At 40.0% G+C, this 24132-nt stretch overlaps 1 protein-coding gene across 1 annotated transcript in view; it reads right to left on the minus strand.

The window, feature by feature from the left end:
- LOC134061853 (protein unc-80 homolog) overlaps positions 1-23838 on the minus strand; it is a 114351-nt gene extending 90513 nt beyond the window's left edge. The window contains exons 1-12 of the mRNA XM_062517658.1: positions 23747-23838; positions 23462-23510; positions 22889-23045; positions 21872-22134; positions 16598-16721; positions 13044-13111; positions 11356-11477; positions 7955-8228; positions 5829-5960; positions 5372-5591; positions 4018-4146; positions 746-1014 (exon numbers count right to left, since the gene is read on the minus strand). Of these exons, the coding sequence (XP_062373642.1) occupies positions 746-1014; positions 4018-4146; positions 5372-5591; positions 5829-5960; positions 7955-8228; positions 11356-11477; positions 13044-13111; positions 16598-16721; positions 21872-22134; positions 22889-23045; positions 23462-23510; positions 23747-23838 (1899 nt within the window). The remainder of the gene's footprint in view (positions 1-745; positions 1015-4017; positions 4147-5371; positions 5592-5828; positions 5961-7954; positions 8229-11355; positions 11478-13043; positions 13112-16597; positions 16722-21871; positions 22135-22888; positions 23046-23461; positions 23511-23746) is intronic.
- Positions 23839-24132: the final 294 nt, after the last annotated feature.

Genomic DNA, 24132 nt, shown 5'->3' on the forward strand with positions numbered 1-24132 from the left:
GTTTGGAATTTCATTTACTTTTGGACTGTTTGGTTATATTGCCAAATGTTGGGCCTGATGGAAATCTGGGGGGTATTTGATGGTTCACTGTTAAGTTCCATATAGTTGACAGTGTGTCGATATTTCCAGCCGCTGTTTGCGAGACAAGGCAGCTGCTTCCATTCGTTCACTGAACATTTCCTGTGCTGCAATGGAAACCTTTTATTGCGCAGCAAAGTGGACTAAACTGATTTTTTTTTTTTTTTTTTAAATTATGAACCATTTACTTTTTATTAAATTCGTAGGATGGAATGCCTCGCAGCAACAGTTTAAATGTAGCATTGCTTCAGCCTCTGGCAAGCTCAGAAGGGGTCGGCAAGTGACTGGTAGCTTGAGAGCAATGTGTTGGAGGCCCATGTAGGACAACAACTTTTCATTAAACCAACCAACAATATGAAATATTAAGAGCTCTTTTATTTCATTGAGTTAAATCTAAACAATGTTTTCTAGTGCTTGTAGACTGATAGCCCTACTGGTAGGTAATTTGCAATAGTACTACATCTTTCACGAGTGTGACAAAATTACAGCAAGTCTAATGTAGTGCGTGAATGTAAGTTTCACAGTCAAAGCTGCAATCATCAACAAATATCATAAACAAACTTACATTACATATTAGAATATTTGCATTTACTGCTAATATTAGTATGTTTGTAATTATCACTATGTTCACAATTGTGAGTATGAACCCTTTTAATGTTAGTCTTACTGTGAGATCAAGCATGCCATTCTTCAGGATGAAATTATTGGTTCCATCAATGTTGTCCCCCTCTTCTAGCGAAGAATAATTGATGCATGAGTCAGTTAGAGAACGGGGCAGATTTGCACATGCCAGGGGTTCATTGGAAATCTCAGGGTTGGGCACAGGGCTGCAAAGTTTCTTCATGTGCTCAGTGAAAAAGTCAGCATAGCCCACATTGAACGATGCCACTGTAGTGTTGAATGTTGCCATGGTGATTGTGGAGATCTGAGATTGCACTGACAGAAAGACAAAATAAACACCATTACATATAATAATCATATCAAAGATCCGCGTTAACCCTCTCTGATCATATAATAAAAAGTGACTATGGTTACAGAATCTGTAGCTATGACAACTGATATGTTGAAAGAACAGCAGTAAAGTTAGCCTAAATTTAGACATTCATTTAATATTCAAGATGTCTAGTTATGTTTTATATTCCAGGTAAATGACTAATTCCAGGCTAACTTTACCACAGTGTTGGAGAACACATTGAGCAGGGTAAGTTCACTTTACTGGGGAACGTAATTATCCTAACCATTCAGCTAATCATTTATCATCTAATAGTGCCATTTCTTTGAAAACAATCTTGGGTTAGTGGCTACCAGGCTCATATTTCACTTGCAAATAGAAATGTTAAGCCAGCATGTCATTACATGCTTCCAAGTCGAAGCAACAAAGGTTGCTTAACACATCTTAATAGGCATACATCAAGTTAAATTGTATGTAATTGCTAAGATCTCTTAAGAAAATAATATTTTAAAACACACCATAGTACATATTGTTTTCTCAAGATATATGGATGTCCTTTATTAAGAAGTATACGTCACCAACCTACACTACAGATTACAAATAAACTAACACTTTGAATGCCACGCTGTTTTTGGAAGCTTTGTTCAAGAGTGCCAGCAATCTAGATCATTGTTGACGATTTTTGTACAGTAACAGTATATTCTGTTATAGCTATGAACACATACTATAGCTTGTTTGAAAGGCGAGACTTTAAGCTCTCAGTGGGTATAAATCGCTTATCTCTACGTGCCTCTGTTCTTGAGAAATCCAAGCTAAACAATTTTCATCAAAATCTCTGTTTGTTTTCTAGAAATGGAAATATAGCGTCTAGGGATGTAACGATACACTCAACTCACGACTCGATATGATCACGATTTTTTGTTCAAAATACGATTTTATCACGATTTTTTTTTTTATATATTGATGCTGTTTGAAGAGGTTGCTCCAAAGAAAATCAAATTGCACCACTCCCTCTCCTTCCAAAGTATTACGTCCTACACCTCTCCTCTTAAAATAAATGGCAGGCCCTACTGTTATATGCTACATCATTATAGTTGTTCAAGTGCACACACTAAATGGAGAGCTAGGATTAAAATTCAGACTGTGCCTTTATATAGGCGACTTTTTTCCATCTATCAGCACAATGCTACAGTAAGCCATTTCCATTAAAAAAATCAGCTCAATATTATGTGCAAGACTGATGTTTACCAAGCATGCCAACGTGTTAATCTCTTAGCACTATCGTCATACGTTTTCTCATAGTGAGATGGCTATCCCGAAATATGTTCTGAATAACATGGGGCGCACGGAGGTGAACGGCGGGACAAACGCGAAATGACAAGGTGTTAACTAAACAATTGAGTAGACCTAAGGTCGACAGGCTTTGTGGTTAAAACGATGAAAACCAGTAGGTTAGTCTGTCACAGCTAACTTCGTTCAAGCACAGTAGCTTAGACTAGTTGACACGCGCAGAAATTAAAAGTCAATTATCAGCATCACAAGATTGCTGTCATTATCGGAAAATCCAAACACGTCAAACTGGACGCGAACGCGTGGCAAAAACATAACAACTTCATAAATGATGTCTTTTTCAAACCTTGAAAACACCACATTAAAATCCAAGCATTTTCAAAGATTTCAAGCACCCATACGAACCCTGACACACACACTCTACTTCAAAGTTGTTGCCTACCGTCGTCTTCCCTCGTTCTGTGCCCCGTACCTAGTAAGTCACGTGACTCATCGCGATTCATTTTTTCTATCAACCGGTGCGAATCGTCACGCATTTGTATCGATTTTTATTCGTGTCACGATGCATCGTTACATCCCTAATAGCGTCTTTCATGAAATATGCCTATAAAGTTTAAAGGGACACTTCACCGATTAGCATTAAGCTTTGTATCTTTAGAAAACTAGTCATGTTTTTGAGTGGCCTTGCATCATACCCTCAGTTTGCCTTGAGATGGGAGAAATACGAATTTCAATGAAACCCATGTATAGGACTTCCTGCTTTCAATGATGTAAAATGATGATTTTTACATCATTGAAAGCAGGAAGTCCAACATTGAAATCCGTATTTCTCCCATCTCAAGGCAAACTGAGGGAATGATGCACGACCATTCAAAAACATGACATGGTTAGAAAGTGCAATAAGACCAACTGAAAATTAAACCTGCCGTTTTTCTAGGCTGATTTGACATGGAACTACACTCTCATCTGGCGTAATAATCAAGGCAACTTGTAAACGTACCATAGGCGCAGTGATATCGTATGCAGCATCTGAAAATAGTCCCCATAGACAACAAGCAGTAGTAGTGCCAGTAGTTTGCAAGTTGCCTTGATTATTACGCCAGATGAGAGTGTAGTTCCATGTCAAATCAGCCTAGAAAAAAACGGCAGGTTTAATTTTCAGTTGGTCTTATTGCACTTTCTAACTTGAGAGGAGACACGTTTTAAATGGGAAAATTACCAGAAATCTTAGTCACTTTTAAACATGAAGCTAGCAGGCGAGAAGCTAATGGTCTAATCCGATTCAATGATCTATGCTAGGCTGAAGCTAAAAGTTGTATCGCCAGACTCACAGAATGGCTGGATGAACGGGAACAAGGTAAATATCGATTGTTTTGCTCGAGGGGAGGTGGAAAATGAGCGCATTTCCAAATATCCCTTTAAAATCACACCATTGAAACCAGCTAAGTTCATTTGATTTGATTTGTGAGGCATCTGTTAGCCAACGTTCAGCTAGCTGACAATAGGGTTAAGGCTAGCGGCATGCTGCAGTAGAGAGGAGCAAAGTGTGCCAATGTCACATCTTTAAACCAACTGTTGAGGACACTACAGTCTTCGTAATCTTGTCTTGTGAGAGACCTGTCTATTAAGACAGCAAGGCAACAAAGTACAGTCAGTGTATATACTGTAAGTGTAAATAGCTGGGTGTATCTTACCGCCCTCTTTGATGGTATTGTCTACATGGCTGTTGGTATGCTCTGGCAGATTGTGATGTGAATGGGTGTGTTTTACAGACAGACTGTCAGTGTCTGTCGCCATCTCTGTGCTGCCACGCCGAGTGAATTTTCCTACAATATACAAAACACAGACAAGCCTGTCAAGTGAATCCACAACCATATAATGCACAGTATATTCACAAACACAAGCTATGCTATAACCCCTTGTCAGTCAAAACAAAGTAAAGTGAAAGTTATTAGTTCAAATCGGCAAGTGCAGATGTGTGTAGGCTATACTCTGCTGGTCACACACACACACACGATTTAGCAAAGCAAGCTTTAGTAAAACCCAATCAGCTTTTGGTTACAATGATATTCACTATCTTGTTTATTATGATCCCAATAGCTTTTTACTGATCTATTTGGTGACCTGTGAAAATGTTTTAGTGGTTTTCATTTCATTCAATATGGCGACCGAATCAATTATGTTGATGTTACAAGTTGGGCTGCATCAGCCTAAGGACCTCCCACAATATTACCAGACACACACCACCAGCACAACTGGCTGCTTGGCCCCAGAAAGTTCTAATTCCAAACATATCAACAGCTAACAGACCAAAATGCCTTTTTGCTAATTGCAGGACCCCCTAAAAGTTGAAAGTCAGCAAATTTCTTTGCCGCTCTCCTGATCGGGTCCTGGGTCCATGTTTTGATACGTGAAAGGGTTGCTGAGACATGAGCTCACTTCCTGTTTGGCAGCTTTGCAGCAAATTTTGATTGGCTATTACGGGCGAACAGTATTAGTTCCGAAGACAAAAGGCAATGCATTAGTGAGGCATTGTCTAAGGATGCTGTGTGTCAAGGTTGGTGTCAATCAAACAAAATTTTTGATCGGAGATAGCTTTTAAGTGTTTTTGATGAAATCCAAAATGGCGGAAAATCCATCATGGAGGAAATTGATGTCATAGGTGTGTTGAACTTAGCTTGGTTGAAGGATTCCAAAAATCCTTGATTTTTGAAAATCGGAGCGACGGGTCAAAAGTTACGTGTATGAATGCACATCCAAATTTGGCCTGTTGGTGGCGCTAGAGCCTGTGAGGTACCGACATGAAACTTAGTGAGATGATTCATGGGACTGTCCCCAATCATTGCACCAAATTTCACAACTTTTTACCAGACGGTTCTATGGGCTGCCATAGACTCCCATTGCAGATGAAAGAAGCATAATACAAAAAGCTAGAAACACAGCTTCGCTGAAGCAGCAAAGTTCCTGCTTGGCCCCCAAATGATGACTGATACATCAGCATGGGATCTCTTTTGTTATGTCAATCGTGTTGGTTGTTTTACTGTATTTTACCCATAATTGTTGCCTGCCAACCACCACGGTCAAGAGGTCGTCGGTCATCTGTGAGACCACTTAAGCTGGAGAAAGAGAAGGTACTTCTTGTAGGAGAAACTTCTAGGTGGTCCTCATGAAGCAGGAAAGGAACACCCATACGGCGTTGACGCTTCTTGGCTCCTCCCACATGAAACGGTATTGAACCTTTACGTTCACGGTCATCTCGGCGGTTCATGAACTGTAAAAATATACATACTGTAAACGTATAGTTTAAAACCTTCCTGTACACAAACCAGTGCTGGCCCATTGTGACCAGGAATATCCCATTAGTTAAAGATAGGAGAGCATTTGTACTTGACTGAATCTGAATCTGATCTGGTTGAAGTGGAGATAAATGGATGGCATGCAGTTCATGGGGCAATAGCAACAGTATAGCCATGATTAATGATCTACTCAAGAGCATTCTAGGTGTTACCTTCTTGAAGATATTTTTGCCTAGGTCTGAAGATAGATCAGGAACAGCTTGCCTCCTCAGGTTGGTAAGAGACACTTTACCAAAGGTTTCTGAGCTTAGAGACTTTTCCTCTTCATTACACTTCAGCATGTCCTGTGTAGGGATGCGTATTGTTAGGATTTTATCGATACCGATATCGATACAAATGCTGCTTATTAATACCGATAATCTTATCAATACTTCTCTCCATAAAAATAAATGACTAGACTTTTGTCTAAAAGTGAAGACAAAGGGGCAAAAATGAGGACCCCCTAATATACTTGCATTTTCTGCTACAAAGCAAGGGGGTAGGTAGAAAGATAGGGGGTAGGTAGATAGATAGGTTCAGGGTTCCCAATCTTATATAATGAATGGGCAATGAATAAAGAATAAATAAGTAGGGCTAACCACACTGCAAAATTCTACTTATAAGAAATTATGATATTCACATGACCATAAGGCTTACTGGTTAGGCAGGATTGTGCATATCCAGGAGATACAAATGTAACATTGACAACTTCTCAGTCCCTCCACCCTTTCTGCTAAAGCCCAAAACGGTCTCCTAGGCCCCTCCCCCACAAGGGAGAGCTGTACACAACAGAGGAGGGGAAGGGAGGACGCTATAGAATATGTGTGCATCAGCAGTGATTGGCACTCTGGCCTTTACCACGGGCATAAGCCTTTGTGGATGCTGTTAATAATAATAATAATAAAGACTTTATTAGTCCACAGATGTGGAAATTTGTCTTTGGCTCCACAGGTAGTTGTTAAAACATAAATTAAAACATAAATACAATAAATACATCAAAGACACAGTTAATAAATACACAGACAACTCACAGTCACAATACAGAAGCAGCAGAGTATACAAATATGAAAAAGCCTATTTTGAATTTAGAAGTGTTATTGCAGTTGGTATGAATGATTTTTTGTAAATGTTTTTTGTTGCAGTTGCAGCTCTGAAACGTCTACCTGAGGGCATTTTAATGAACTCCCTAGACAAGGGATGCATAGTGTCAGAAACTATTTGTTGAGCTTTTTGTTTAACTTGTGTTTCATTGTTCACTGTTTCACTGTTCATTGACTACAGCTCAGCATTTACAGTAATACCATCATACGATCCAGGGTCCATGACCTGAACATCAGTTCCTATCTATGCAGCTGGGTTCTGAACTTCCCGAGAGGTAGACCGCAGGCAGTACGGATTGTTAAAAGTGCACTCAACGTATGTGATTTCAAGTCCATAAAATTTTTGTCACATTCAACAATAACCTCACGATCTGTTAGCTGCCCATTCCTTGAGTACACTTTAAAATAAGGGCAGCCCAGGCTCTAAAAACTGGAAACAAACAAGGTGGGGATAGCCTATCCCCCAAAACAAAAATAAAACCCTGTGTGCTGTTTCTCTGCACGGCACTGCACTGCAAAAAACTGCTTATTTAACTATTTAAGAAGGGTTTACTGATTTTAACACATCTCATCCCGAAACAAGCAAATTTGTCTGCCAGTGTGTTAAGCAAATTTGTCCTAAAAACAAGCACATTTTGCTGTCAGCACATTTGTCTTGATGAGACATCTTAAAATAAGTGAATTAGGAGAGAAGAGAGGACGCATGCGAATAGCTTGATGATCTGCACCCTGTGTCTTTGTAGTCCCCCTGGTTTGTCCATTCTGTCACAATGCTACAGGGGGTTAGAACCCAAATGCACAACAGGATGCATACATTACAAAGACAGGTGTTAGACCCAATAAACACTACATTTATATCACTTTAGTAACTTTATTCCGGTTCAGAACAGGACAACTCCGTGGCTACCATTTCCACTGCGACTGGTCTAAGTGTCATACTTCTCAACATACACACATCAACATATCCGTTTCCGGGGTCAAAGGGTAAAACAAAAAGAGAGAAAATACAAGTTAACACAGGGACTTAAAACAGGAAGGTAATCACAGAACACAGACAGGAGGGCAAAAGAAACAAGGCAAACTAAGAGTCCAAACACAAGAACTAAGGATAAAAAACACAAGGACATGACAGAAAACACTAATCTTCTAGAGCTTTGACCCTAAAATCACTTGTTGAAGTAACATGATTTAAGGCATACCTGTGTCTTGTGTGTGTTGACCAATGAGGGCGTCACAGCCACCATAGAGGAACTCCGGGGGCGTGGTAGTGCTGTGTTTGGTGGTTCTGATTGTTTATGGGGTTTTTCCTCCAGTATCTCTCTGAGCCGATGCAGGTAGAACATAAGTGCCCAGTAAACACCTTCCTCTACCCAGTGAGGCTGCAGAAGGCAACGCAGTACTGCCACATCAAAAAACGTGGCATACCGTGCCTTCTGTGAGAAGGACACTGCAACACCATCAGGAGCCGAAAACCTTAAAATATGGTGACAGTGAGAAACAGAATGTTGTACTATTCAAATTAGATACCATCCTTCGAACAGCAGCTTCTCCTTGCCCCCATGTCTCTTTATCTCTCTCTTTATCTCTCTCCCTCAATGGATCTGCCCCTCCTCTGCCTTCACATTTCAAACCATTAACAATCCCGCAAGGAGCTTGTGGCACATAGAAGGCAGTTAAATGGGGTTAGCATCAGAGCCACGCTGTGTGTATGAAGGCTGGAGCGTTCACAGAATATCTGTACACCTGCGCGAAGTCATAGCAGCTTAAACTTACATGACGTGCCTGAGCCTCCTCTGACTAAATGTTATCGCTGTATAGAGTTAACTAACAATTAGGCAGCATGTCCTGGAGAATCATGGTGTTCTGTACTCAGAACTACCTCAGATTTGACAAATTAAACTACATCAACTAATTGAAAAAAAAACAGCCACATACTGTATCTAACATGTTTTAGCCTGTTGTCTATTAAAGGACTTCATCTCTGTTTGGATCTTAATGAATGAACTGGGCTAGCTAAGACCTATCAAAGTAGTGCCGCGCATCAGAGCCAGTGAGTGCACGCATTGAAACGTGAGAGGTATGTATCAACTCGTCTTAGCTAAGGGAATAACGTAGTTTAAAGGAGAATTCCGGTGTGATATTGACTTAAAGTGTGTTGAAATATGATACCGAGTGTGAGCGATTGTCTCAGAGCTGATCTCGACCTGTCAGCTGTTCTCCAAAACCCGGCGGTAGCTCAGCAATAGTAAACCAGGTTTTCAACGTTTGTGCCTCGGGCATCGGCTTATCCATGCAAATAAATCACTGTTTTACACGATTTATGAGGCTCAAAGTAGCTCCACACTTTATTGGTAGACTTCTGAGGGCCCTGACATTTAAAACAAGACATCGAAAACTTTGAAAAAGCACTGGTTGTTTACTTACATGACTGTTTATTCAGGCAGTCACTTTCGAAAGTTTACCGGTCGCAGCCATCTTGAATTTAGTCACGTGACTGATTCATGACTAGTGCACGCATAGACATAGCGATTACGTGAACCAGTCACGAATCAGTCACGTGACTATATTCAAGATGGCTGCTACCGCTAAACTTTCGAAAGTGACTGCCTGAATAAACAGTCATGTAAGTAAGCAACCAGTGCTTTTTCAAAGTTCTCGATGTCTCGTTTTAAATGTCAGGGCCCTCAGAAGTCTACCAATAAAGTGTGGAGCTACTTTGAGCCTCATTAATGGTGTAAAACAGTGATTTATTTGCACGGCACGCCGATGCCCGAGGCACAAACGTTGAAAACCTGGTTTACTATTGCTGAGCTACCGCCGGGTTTCGGAGAACAGCTGACAGGTCGAGATCAGCTCTGAGACAATCGCTCACACTCGGTATCATATTTCAACACACTTTAAGTCAATATCACACCGGAATTCTCCTTTAATATGAAAAAACGGTGAAGTGTTCCTTTAAATGAAAACAATCTGTGTGTATGGCAGAAAAAATTGTTAAGCAATTATTAAACACAAATCACAATGCATTAAGTCTTTTGTGATAGGGTGAGAAGCACAACATTGGAGAACAATGTAATAGATTTAGCTTGTATTAAAAATGATCAATATTGAGCTTGAACTTAAGCATATAGCTAATAACAACAATGGAAAAACTGCACTGCTTGTGCATCATTCAGAACCACGTTGGTGTGTAGAGAGAGCAGTCACAGATAAGCATTGAAAACATTATAGAAAAACATTTAATTGCATAAGCAAACAAATTCGCTATAAACCATTCATGGTATAATATCAGTGGTGATTAAAGGTACACTTTGCTAGCCTGGTAAGCCAAACTATACAGAAATGTATAGTCTGGGGACGGACCATTCACAGAGCTGAAGCCTGTGGGTGGGATGAACAGTTGTCTTTCAAATTGCCTCTGCACGTAATTTGAAAGCCAATTTGATGGTAAACAAACTTGTGATAGGGGAATCGTTCACCTAGCATAGCCATACACCATAGCTGTAGCAAGTCGCTGACGAGAGAACCAGCTATGCATGACCCAAAGATGCAAGAATCGTGAAATATAACCTTGTCAGTAAATAGGTTTTGGAGATGTTATTGTTAATCCTTCGCCTCCACAACAAAAGCATTTTAATTACACAAGCCACAAGAAGTAGGCTATTTACAACGGCAGAGTATTTAGACAGTGGGGAGCTCTACAGTTGGCAAAAACACCTGAAATTGCATAGGATACCTTTAAGTAAGGCAAGCAGTGGGCTACTTATGAACTTATGAAGGCTAATTGTAAAGCCCAGCCAAAATGTATTTGGTCTATCCACAACTGAAAGTTCAAGGCAAGTTGCAAACGTACCATGGGCGCAGTGATATCAGGCACTACTGCTTGTTGTCTATGGGGATTATTTTCAGATGCTGCGTGATATCATTGCGCCCATGGTACGTTTGCAACTTGCCTTGATTATTACGTCAAATCATTATGTCAAATCAGCCTAGAAAAACGCCAGGTTTCATTTTCAGTTGGTCTTATTGCACTTTCTAACTTGAGAAGAGACATGTTTTAAATGGGAAAATTACCGGAAATCATAGTCACTTTTAAACATGATGCTAGCAGGCGAGATGCTACTGGTCTAATCCAATTCAATGATCTATGCTAGGCTGAAGCTAAAAGTTGTATCGTCAGACTCACAGAATGGCTGGATGAACGGGAAAAAGGTAAATATCAATTGTTTTGCTCGAGGGGAGGTGGAAAATGAGCTTAATTCCAAAAATGGTGGAATATCCCTTTAACATCATGGTGACTGACATGCGACCAGAAGTTGCGATGGTTACGCATCCTGCTACTTGAAAACAAGAAGGTGATTCATTTAGCGATATCGTATTGCGTGGAGAGGGAAGGTTACACATCCTGCTACTTGAAAACAAGAAGATGATTCGTTTAGCGTTATCCTTGTGGAGAGGGAATTTGAAAGACAACTGTTTATCCCACCCCTCCGACTGAGCCAAGCCTACGGTGAGTTCCCAGACCCTACATCTTGATGTGGGTCTGGCTGGTCAGGCTAGTTTAGTACTATTTGCATATTTAAATTTAAATCACACTTACCTCTTCTGTGAAGGCTGTTGTGAGAGACCACTACTCTCCACAGAATTACCACGACGACAACTCTGTCCTCCAGCAGAGGGAGAGGTACTGGATTGGCTTGTTTCACAGACCACCTGAACACCCTGGAAGGTATAAAAGTAAGATGATATACTAAATAGTAAAAATTTGAGCAAAATATTGTAAAACACATGCACATTATCTCGATATACAAAAACAGTGTTGCATAGCTGCAAGCAGCAATGTGGGGGCCTAGCAGTGCACTAACAGGAGATGGCGTTGCATGGCATGAGCAAGCACTCACAGCAAGTTTGATGGCAATTGGATAAAGAATGGCTGAGATATAAGCTCATTTACTTTAGAACAGCCCCAGAGGCAAAATTGGTGCTATTTGACAATAGGCTTTTTTATGTTATGTTAACAAAAAAGTCCATCTTTCATATAGCCTAGAATGTGAGCCAAATAGTTGAATTTCTCACATTTTAGCTTTTGTATCATTGTACAGAGAGATCAGATTAGTTTGACTGAATCACTCCAGCGGGGTAGCTCACGCCCTTCCTTCAGCATTGCCAGAGAAACTCCACACAGGGTTTAGTTTCGGTTTGGGGGACAGGCTGCCCCTTCTTTGTTTGATTCCAGTTTTTTGGAGCCTGCGCTGTCTACAGAAACCATTTTTGGTAACACTTTACATTACAGATCGGTAGTAATAATAGTTTTAAACCACATATACAAATAATTTCTAGACAATTACTGTGCAATTACCATACAACAACAATGCAAATGACTTGGGACAGAATACATTTCGCCGAAAACTGTCTAAAAACGTGAGTTTCTTGAGGTGAGAAATTCAATTCCAGCAGGAAGTTAGAGGCGTCTCGTTTTTGCAGCTCTATTCCAATATACGGTAAATGCACTCATTGACAACCACCAAGCTATCCGCGTGCTGTGTCGTTGTATACAAGTAAGTACCGTAAATCTTAAAATAGCGGCGACCTTACAAAGCGTTCGTGAGTGTTGAGCCGACGGTTAACTTCAGAGGCAGATTTCTCCGTTTTTCTCTTGGCATGACAGGATGAACTCAACTCCTTTGAATGTTTATATTTCAGTAATGTGACGTTCAATTCATTAGATATAGGTATCGTTTTGAAGGTTGATTATGCCCCTTCGTGAAAACGTAATAACTATGTTACTAAATCTTAACAATGTGACTGATTTCGCCGTGGAAGGTCACATTTAGTCCTTCATAGCACCATCATGTTGGTATAATTACAGAAATATTATGTCACAATAAGTAAATCCTACATATTCATTGCTTTGTAAGTACATATTTACAGCAGTTATTACCATTTTATTTTACCCAAGTTATTTGCATTGTTGTTGTATGGTAATTGCACAGTAATTGTCTAGAAATTATACATTAATTATTTGTAATATGTGGCTTAAAAATATCATTACCATGAAATTGCAAATATATTACCATAATATTACCCACTTACTACTGATCTGTAATGTAAAGTGTTACCCCATTTTTTATACTGTATTCACAGAATGGGCAGCTAGCAGATCATGAGGAGATGATTGCTGAATATAGCCTAACACAAAATGTTTTGGGCTTGAAATTGCGTATGATCGCTTACTGCATCTTCACCAGTCAGTTAGCAAGAAATGCACTGGCTGTTAACATCACTTACCATGGTCCCAGGGTTACTGTCACTTTGTGAGGGGCACAGTTTGATGATCCCAGGAGATGTTCTTTTGGCTTCCGTTGTTACCCACATAGCAAAATGGAAATGCAAAAGAAAGTTAAGTCAAGTGTTTGAAAATAATAGTTTTACAACAAGGTTAGGAGATTTGTTTTACAATGCCTAATACTTGAGGCAGCACTAAACAAGATTTGCTCTCGGGTTCGTGGGCCGGAGGGGTGGGGGGCAGTATTCCTACCTGAGCACAGAAAGTTATTAGGTAGGTAATCACCTATCTATAGACCGCTCAGACAATGGCAGAAGTGCCGTTCATCGTGTTATGAGGTTATAATGCCATCAAAATTAATTTAATTTGTGCCTAACCGTTCTGATTTTGTTAAAATTTTAACGATCACCAATCGTCTAATATCTCAGCTGTCCAATGGCTGGCAACATAAGCTGCAATTTGATATGATTGGTTACGGGGTTTATGACACAGAATGTTTTTGATACTTGAAGATAAGCCATGAAAAATTAGTGTCACTTCAGTCTGTACACTTGACGTGGACATCCAGTGGCCCCAGAGACCCCAGTAAAGTTTCACAGGTTTCTGGGATTGATCATTTACATGGGGTTGACTTCTCTGCTGGGATTGTGGGCCAAATAGTTTACTTTGCGTAGCCATTTAAGGCTTTAGATATAGATAGATAAGATAGATACCGGTAGATATACTTTATTGATCCCCAAGGGGAAATTCAAGCTTTGTTGGCTGCTCTGCGTGTAGAAGCTACTGTATCATTTCCTTACAGACAAATAAATATTCTTATAGACCAAATAAATCTAAACCATTGTTTCTGACTTCATTATTAGCTTTTATGCATAATTTGATGTTGTTGGTGGGAAAGAGAATATTTTTTTGTTAAATAGCCCACAATTTACTGAACATCTTGTATAGAAATATGATAAAAAAATATTTTTATGTGGAAGAAATTACATTTTGACATATTTTGCATTAACATCCATTCTGGCGTAATAATCAAGGAAAGTTGCAAACGTATTAAGGGCGCAGTGACATCACCCAGCACCTGAAAATAGTCCCCATAGGCAACAAGCAGTAGGCCTAGTAGTGCGTGATATCACTGCGCCCATAGTATGTTTGCAACGTTCCTTGATTATTGTGCACTGCACTTTATTGTTCACTGCACTTTGATATGCATTAGCACTTCTGTGCACTGCACTTTGATATGCAATAGCACTTTATTGTGCACTGCGCTTTGATATGCACTAGCACTTTATTGTGCACTGCACTTTGATATGCACTAGCACTTTATTGTGCACTGCGCTTTGATATGCACTAGCACTTTATTGTGCACTGCACTTTGATATGCACTAGCACTTTATTGTGCACTGCACTTTGGAATGCACTAGCACTTTATTGTGCACTGCACTTTGGAATGCACTAGCACTTTATTGTGCACTGGCACACCAGCACATTATGCACTGCACTTTAAATGTGCATTAGCTTTAAGCATCAGGTAGGGCAGACTTGCACAGCTCAGCTCCTCTTGCACTTTGGTCCTTATCTGGTTGCCAGTTATGTACCCTCCTCTTTGTCTTTGTATGGTTGTCCATATTGTCTTACACATTGCTGTCTCTGTATGTTCTATGTATGTCTGCAGCAGTACCCTGTCTCTAAACCAAATTTCTCCCAAGGGAGACGAATAAATCAACTTGACTTGACTTGAGTTGATTATTACGCCAGAATGAGAGTGTAGTTCCATGTCAAATCAGCCTAGAAAATCGGCAGGTCTCATTTTCAGTTTGTCTTATTGCATATTTCTAACTTTGTCTTAACCCATTAAGGCCTAAAGCGCCTGGAAAAAAAGCCTGTAAAACCTAAGGGCGATTTCAGGAAAAACCCCAAAAGCCTGAAGTTTTTCTGGAAATTCAGCAATTGTGTCAACGCCTACTAAGTTATTGATTTCTCAGCCTCTGTAGGAGATAGAAACAAAATTCAAAAAGTATTTGAGAGCTTACACCTGTGGCTTTCCTGGGAAATTGAGTTAATTTAGTTACACCTTCACAAAAATAAAACATGTACTGTGTCAGTGCAGGAACAGCACTATTTCATCAGAAACGAGTGCATTTTCCACAGCTTGTCATTCTGATTGACATCTGTTGACTGGTTATATATTATTAGTATGGTCAGAATTTACTGATAGGCTTACACAAGCTGTAATAGTTTCAAAAAGTGACTGTGTTTACTATATTCCAAAAATGGCAAATTGGGGCCACCACCTTCACGCTATCAGTAATATTGAATAATGTGTGATCATTGACAGTCCTGGTGATCCTAGTCTCTGCTTGACCTTCCACACACACACACACACACACATACAAAATGATGGCTTGTCATGTTTCTATTTCATATTTTGAATTCATAAACTCCATATATTTTGTTAATAGTTTATAGTATTTTATGATCTGCATAATTACTTATAGCTAAAAAATATTTTTTTTTAACTATTGCACTTGTCTTGACGTTACAGTGGTGATATGTACTGTAGGTCTAATTGAGTGCCTGTCACTTTAAGAGGAACGTGAAAGTTAATTAGATTTCATTCTCAAGGATTTTGGCTAGAGGGAAATAATCGCGCATAGTCTCATGATATGTTTTCATTATGTTTCCGTCATTACATAAAATAAATGTTCAAAAAACTAACAAGCCAAAGAAAATATGCCTGGGATATGTGTTTTGCAATGTTGATTTCTGTGATTTTGGTGAGTACTACATTAATTATAGAACGTGCACATTAAAAAGACTCAGAGTGCTACATGATACAACACACGTCTTGTGGTGATGTTCCGCCTTTTAAAAGCAGGTGTAGCCTAATCCGAATCAGGGTTAAATCCATCAATTAGACAAACAGAGTCAGTAGGGTATCAGTTTTGCAACCTACCAGCCCTATGTCAAATGCAGGCAACATGAGGGAGGGAGCGCACCAAAGTCAATAATGAACGAATCCGAGAAACTCCTCAAAGTCATATCTTCCGATATCTCCTCGCTATCAAAGTCCTCCACGGGTGTTCGAAAAATTTAAAAACAATGTCACGAGGAACAAGACTACACGACACTCCCTCGTGTCTGTTCTGATGCATTTCATTGGCCCAGAGGCCGATAACTGATGCAAAAAAACCCTTAAATGCTAAAATTGACGTATACGCTTTCCCGGCTTCAATGGTAGAACGACGCAACAGCGCTCCCGGCCTTAATGGTAGAAATGCGCCAATGCTTTCCCGGCCTAAATGGGTTAAATGGGAAAATTACCGGAAATCTTAGTCACTTTTAAGCGTGATGCTAGCAGGCGAGATGCTAATGGTCTAATCCGATTCAATGATCTATGCTAGGCTGAAGATAAAAGTTGTATCGCCAGACTCACAGAATGTTTGGATGAACGGGAAAAAGGTCAATATCAATTGTTTTGCTCGAGGGGAGGTGGAAAATTAGCTTAATTCCAAAAATGGTGGAATATCCCTTTAACATTGCATCACAAAATATTCACCTGTTACAATGCTGCGTGCAGGTTTGATGAAGGCAGAGAAAACTGGTACATCAGGCTGACGGTGCTCCCACATTGGTTGCCAAATTACTAAACCACTGGCCAATCTAAAGGTAAGATCTGATTCCTGCAGTAGATGCAAATTGTTAAATACAGGTGAAATGGAGTTAATGATCACATACAGTCAAAACAGGCTACAAGGCTAAGATATTAGGTCATATTCTGCATTTTTAAATCTATGTCTAACCTTTAAACAGCTAGTATACGACACGCTAAACAGTGAATTAAGAATGATGATCAGCTCCTGTCTAGCTGGCCAGACAGTGTAATCATCTCAGGTCATACATCAGGGGTATTTACCTCTGGAGAGGTGAAGGTGATCAGCCATCAAATAAAAAATATTTATACACTGCACAGTTACAAAGGCTGATTATTTGAGACTGATTATCTGAGGCATTTAAAAAAACTAAAAAACAGGGCTCTTCCATATGGCTGCCTTCATTTAGAACTTGTGTACTGTGGGTGTGACAGAACCGTGAATGGGAGAATGCATGTAACACAGAGGTAACTAACTCGAGTGACTGCTGTGCCTGCCCTCTCACAGTTTACCTCTCTGTAGTGGAACTACTGTTGTCTTCGCGTTTTTACAACTTATAACAAGGAGATATCAGTTATTATTCCACTGCTCGGTTGAGTTCCCCATTGTCCTGCGTTCTATAAGGTGTGCATTAACTTTAGATACACGCACGGCTATGAAGTAGTTCCAATTTGTTGGCCGTATCACACTTGAATATTAATTCGCCAAACTCGTTGTGAAAGTTTAAATGCACTGTCACGTTAAATACAAGCTGTAAAATACAGCCGTTCAGATCATAGTAACATTTAGCATATGACGGAGGTGGCTTTTAGCTAGTTGGGTGGCAGTAGGCTAAGAAAAATAGCAATCTTTCAAAGTTATCGTTCATCAGAATCCTGGGATATGCCAGCTTGACAACGGGAGATTAGAACTAACGACTGGCTTTTGGCCATAGCAACCATCCATTTAGAACTAGTAACGGCAGTTTGAGAAATTGGTTGAAATGTGTCTGGGAAAAGTAGTTCTACAAACACGCCGTATATGGTGAGACAAGTATGGTGAGACAAAATAAAACGTGGTGCATTTGTAAGCAGGTAAGAGGGATAACTATATTGTGTGGCGTAGTAATATCCTCACTCTTGCACTTTCAGTTTCACTTTGGAGTGAGGATATTACTGCGCAGAGTCTAAGTGCTCCCAATGTTATTCCGCCACACAATATAGTTATCCCTTTTGCCTGCTTAGAAATGCACCACGTTTTATTTTGTCTCACCATACTTAGCCATGTGACTACTCGTGTAACTGTATTTTAATAGGGAAAACATGGAGGTGTTTGGTCGCTTCTAACTTCATCTCTGTTCGGATCCTAATGAATGCATTGGGCTAGCTAAATGCTATCAAGTTGCGCCGCGCACCAGAGCCAGTGAGTGAGCCAGTGAATAAGCCCCGAGAGGCCGTGCGTTATACTGTATAATCGAACAGCTAAGGGCGTTGTTAGGTACGACGCGAAGCTATATCGTGCTGTAAGGATCCCAATTCTCAGGCTGATGACATTTCCTTCAATCATAATGTGGACTCTTGATTAGCTATGAAAAATACAGCAACTTTGAGTAACCTTTTACCTTTTCACATGAGAAACTAGCTTGGAAGCAAGAAATGTAAATACAATGTATTTGTCTTCACTGATACCCACTGAGGAACACAATGGTCTCTGTCCCACAGACAATGTAAATGCAGTGTACGTTGTGATGTTGTATTTGATTAGCACGGAAGGAAACAATGGTACTCAGTCTCACCCATAGCATCCCCCATGTGATCCCTAAAGGAATAACCCTTAACCTGTCGACCTCCAAACATGTGACTACTCTCAAATGTCCTTAACCTGTCACAAACTGGGTAACCTAGTATAAAAGGGAAATCAACACATTATTCTGGGAGTTATTCTGTTGTCAGATGCTCCCGCACAGTAGGTGTGTAGTCTTCAATCCTCTGAGCTGGTAATGTATTTTCATTCTCTGACTGTTTTGCACGATAGCCTAAGTAATTCATTTAACCTGTTGAAGTAACTTTCACACTATGCATTTAGATGTACTTCTGTAATGTGTTGGATGAATAACTTGCACCTGTCCAATAAATTGTTAAACTCTGACCCGCATGGCTTTCTTGCGGCAATTAGATATCCTTTGGGTTACGGTGAGCCACAAGGAACGGCTAGGATTAGTTCTCGTGGCCGTACAGGCTAATCAAGTGGAGGTGGCATGCTATTAGGAGAACTGACCATTGTATTATACTGTGATGGATCGCTGATTTTATTAGTAGTCTGGGATTAGGCATCTAGAACCTTAGCACACCCTGAACCCTCTGTAGCTTTGGCAAGATGTTTATTTCCAGGTGAGCATAGCGACCCAGGTCAGCACTGTAGCCTCTGACCGGTCTGCAGCTAGGATTATTACTTGTGTTTGGTACCTCTCGAATTAACCGGCCGAAGAGGGCCTGCGCAACACTATCCCCGGAGAAAAGGAGTCTAATTAGCAATTGTGATGGAAAGCATTCATAGTATGAATTGACGTTCATATTGCAATATTTTGGGCGTCTGCCTACCGTGTATAGTAATAGTACTTTGTAACAGAAACTTTTCCATATTTAGCGAGGTCAGAAATTATTAGGTTTACAGGGGTTCTTAATCCATTGATATTTTCCAACAGTGCGCGGATGCTTCACGAGTTTTCCTTCGACCACTTTCTGTTCCCTCATTGGTTCAGAAAAGTGACGTCATTACAGTGCTATATACAACGGCATCGAATGCGATTCAGCCAATCATAATCAAGGACCGGAACTATCCGTTTTAGAAATTGAAACGTGAGAGGTATGTATCAACTCGTCTTAATTAAGGGAATAACATAGTTTAATATGAAAAAACGGTGAAGTGTTCCTTTAACCACAACATCGTTGCTGGAAAAAAGTAGCGAACAGCCAATGATAACCTAAGTGCGTGGCGGGCCGGATCTATGATAAACTAATGCATGCTCGGAGGGCCGCATTGAAGTGCGTCACGGGCCGTAGTTTGGACACCCCTGATGGCAGTCCCGCGGCCCTTGCGGCCCTCAGGTGCAAAACTGAAAGTTTGTTGCGGCTCTCAGTGGGGTGCAGGCGGCCCAAGTTAAGAATCACTATACTGTTTTAATCAGGACACAATTTCTTCTATCACTCACCACCAGCCAAAGTGGCTAGTAAGGGGTTTTTTACCCGTCAAAATGAATTTTTACACGCATTTGTCGGGTTGGCGGGTGTTAATTTAGAACCTTGATTAGGTTATCATTTAAAAAAAAAAAAATTCAAATAAAGTTGCACTACTTTATTTAGTATTTCCAGAAGTCAGAAGCAAGAGGACAATCTTCAAGAGCAGTGTTTTTCAACCACTGTGCCGTGGCACACTAGTGTGCCGTGGCAAATTGTTAGGTGTGCCGTGGGAAATTATCCAATTTCACCTAAGTGGTCTAAAAAAGAGTGAATAGAAATAATTTTCTTTGTGTTCATTTGATTCCTATTCAAGACACTTTGACAAGAATTACTTGAAATCATTAATGCGGGCTACAGATCTTTATTTAATTTCATTTTCCATAAAATTTCATTTTATTTAACATTTTCGGCTGGTGGTGTGCCTCAGCATTTTTTCAAGGAAAAAGGTGTGCCTTGGCTCAAAAAAGGTTGAAAAACACTGTTCAAGAGCAAGAACCAAAAGGAAAGTCAACTGCTTTAACCACTATGCCATTACTCAATCAGCTGTTCAGAGTCTGTGAAGATTATAACAATAGCCTATCAAAGCCCAATTCAACACTCAAATAAACATAAGTAGCAAGAAAGAGACCAGCTAAGTCCGTTTTTTAAAGGTGACATAGAATGGAAACCATGTTTGTCTTGGTTTCAATGAATTAGGGGAGGTTGTGCATAACCAAAAAGCTATCATAAACATTTGTCATGGTTGTGCCCTCCTTCATATGAAAATCTTGAACTTAGAAATAGCGGGAAATGGAAATAGCGGAAATGGTTTTCACCATACTAAACTCAATCTTTTAAGATTGAACATTAGTCTGGTGAGGCTGCGCTTTGTATCTACTGGCCGTTTCTGATTGGAGCCAAAGGTTCTGGCAGTAAACAGCGAAAATAGATCTGCTGGTTTCCAGCCTGAGCTGCCGGGCGAAATTCAAATTCCCTGGAAGTTCAGGCAGGGTTCACCCAGCCTAACAAAGCCTACTTGCGATGTCAAATATCACAAAGCCATTGAAGTTCAATTGGGGTTGCCAAAGAGGGCGCCATTTAGTCAAAAATGAATAAAAAATTATTCTTGCCCATGTTGATATGGTCTTATTTACAGTATTGTTTTAGACATTTCATTTTTGTGTTATTCTTGTTCTGTTTATTATTTTATATATGTAAAGCACTTTGAAACTATGTTTAGAAAAGCACTCTATAAATAAAGATTATATAAAATGACCATTTCAATACCCAGCCTAAATATAAGGTTTTAATTGGGCTTGTAAAAATGCAATTGAGTTTCTTTTTTATAAATCAAAGTTGAATATATACTAATAAAAGTAATCGCTCTACCGCACACTGTTGACTTTTTACTCACTTTTTTATTATTCAGAGCGAACAACACGTTTCACAGTAAGTATATGAATATATACTATTTTAACATCAGAGAACACAGTACAATACTTGATTAATCCATTCTATATCCTATTCAATGAACAGCATACCCTAACCATTGAGTCACAAGAAAAACACCAACTTTGTGATTTTTGGTTGGGCGCTCCTGACACTGACGACATCACCAACCAAGGAACGACACAAGTGCAACAGCCCTGGGGTAGTTGTTCAAATCACCAAACATTGCAATTAAGAGTTCGAACTACCCTTTCTAGAAACACCAAATCTAAGAACGATGGATCACACTACAAAGGTTGCAACAGAAGTTAGCCAACCACACTTTCTAGCAACGCACCCCTGATTGGATCAACCAAATTTAATAAATATCACACTTTCCTAACAGTTTACACAATTAGCTGTTTGAACTAATAATCACAGCATACCCCCAAAAACTCTGCAGTCACAAAAAACGTTCGACAGACCTCTGAAGTTCGCCTACAAAAAAAGAGCCAAAACTGCCATCTTTGCCCATACAAATTCCTACATCCTTACCTTTATTCGGTTGATGAGAGGAGCAAACAGAAAGATGAACAGCTCAACAGTGGCCATGCTGCGCTGGTACAATTTGAAACGGACATTCTCATCCTCCTCTGTGGAGGCATTGGGGAATGCCGCACTCTGGTTAGCCAGGAGAGCATGACTGCTGCCCAATCCCTGCCCATACCCTGGAGGGCACTCCTGAGGAGCCTCCAGTAGCATCCAGTGTAATGTGTGCAAAAGCTTTGTCTCTGCCACACCTAACTTATCCTGGTGCCCTGAAGACATAGAAACACATAAACATTCATGCACAAATCATTTACGGTCACAGATTTCATATTGACAATATGTCTAGATTTCAAGCAAGAAAAATGAACAGATTAATTACAGAGGTACATAAGGTCAGGATGATTGAAACACTTTTGAAAGCTAATATTTTGGGTATTGGGCAATGCTAAATTAATCTACCAAAATGTTAGTAGGCCTACCAGAAAGGGCACCTAGTTGTGGAGTGGAGAGAAAGAAGAAAACATTTCAAATTAACATTTGAAGAGTTCAGATGCAAAAGCCTCTACAAGCCACTTCTGTCAAAAATGAGATGATTGTGAGTGAATGCTCTTCACATATAGTGTAAATTAATGAAATAATTTAGCTTCAAAACTTACTAAATACCACTCTCTTCCTGGTCTGAAATATTGATTTGTAGGCGAAATATAGGAGCCTGATACAAAATGCTCATTTAAAAGAAAAGTGGTCTGACGGATTTCGAGGCTTTTGCATCTTTAGTAATCCCATTTTGGATGGAAATTTGCTTTGTCTTTTGATATGTTAAGACCACAGACACTGTGGTGAAGCTAGCAGTCTCTAACATTAACAAATGTCAGCCCAGAATTCTGACCAAGGACCACTGCCGACTGCCAATTTTCCTCTCTCTTTATTGTTCATGATTGCATTTATTCCATGATCTATTATTCTAGATAGACTCAGTGGTTTAAGCTTCCAACAGAATATTCCAAAGTGCATAAATATTACCCAATTTGTTTCTGTTGGACAACAATATGGAGGTGCAGTGAAGAACATGAGGCAGTGCTGCTTGTAGCAACTCATGACGAGGGATGCTCTGGATAGCCTCAGTCAATGCAGGGGAAAGGCCATGGAGCTTATTCTCCACCAACACACGCTCAAATGACTATAAAGATATAAGCAAAACATGTCAAAGGCAACAATGGACAGGGATCACATTGACCAGCGGGAGGCAGCATATTTCCTACGGCTAGGTATGGTCTGTGCATTGCGTTAAGCTTTACCACTTATTTCCAATGTGATCCCTGTCTTACAGTATTGACATTAGGTTCTACCGTTCCTCTGAGGTTTTACAGCAGGCTATCACAATCTGTCAGACATCAAACATAGGCTTATTTTAATGCAAAGTAGCCTAAGCCACATAAATAACTAATAGAAAGGGAAAACATCAGTTGATCATTCAAACAATTTGAGTAAAATAACTATGGAGAATCAAATAAAAATATAAATAAGATCAGATAGGCCTATGGGAACATCTGTGCAAACTATGTTTTTTTTCTGCTGTGGGCCCCTAACACTCACCACACAGGATGCTTCATACTGCTTCCCCAACTTTGGACGCAGAAAGGCGCTGGAAAACAAGATGTTGGAACACTGAAAATCAGCAAACATTTCGATGACAGTTTTTTCAAGGCAATTCAAATTAAAAGGGGGTGTGACATCGTTAGGCCAATTCGACCTTGACAGTGGTGAAAATGCGTCGGTGTAGGTAAATTTTTTAAATTTCTATTTCATAAATAGACTATTCGAAGCAAAACCAGCCTCCATTTTCAGCCACCTATTAATAAGCTGACGGACTTAGCCTACCTGGTCTGTCGCCACAGAAATGTCTGTATTGGGAAGGGGATGCCTCGGCCATAATCCGGCTGCGTATCGTCCTGGCTTTTCCGTTTCACCATGTCAAACTGTCATAGGTGCGAATGCGGTTTTTCACAACATCAGTATAGGTTTACACGTAGACTTAAAAGAAGACGGCTGCAAAGGAAAGGGCTAATTGTACCATACACAACACAATTGCCTTCTGCATCATCTCTCCGGAAACAATCGCTATGATGCAAGGAAACCAACCTTTCAGCAGCAGGGATAGCGTTAAAGACACAGTGCCCTTTTCACTGACATCCCGTCTACCTAATGATTGTATTTATTGCAAAGCATCACCCAATCTCCATCACTCTCCCACTATATCACAGCAA

This window comes from Sardina pilchardus, chromosome 17 (assembly GCF_963854185.1).
Source record: "Sardina pilchardus chromosome 17, fSarPil1.1, whole genome shotgun sequence".
In the NCBI taxonomy this organism is placed as follows: Eukaryota; Metazoa; Chordata; class Actinopteri; order Clupeiformes; family Clupeidae; genus Sardina; species Sardina pilchardus.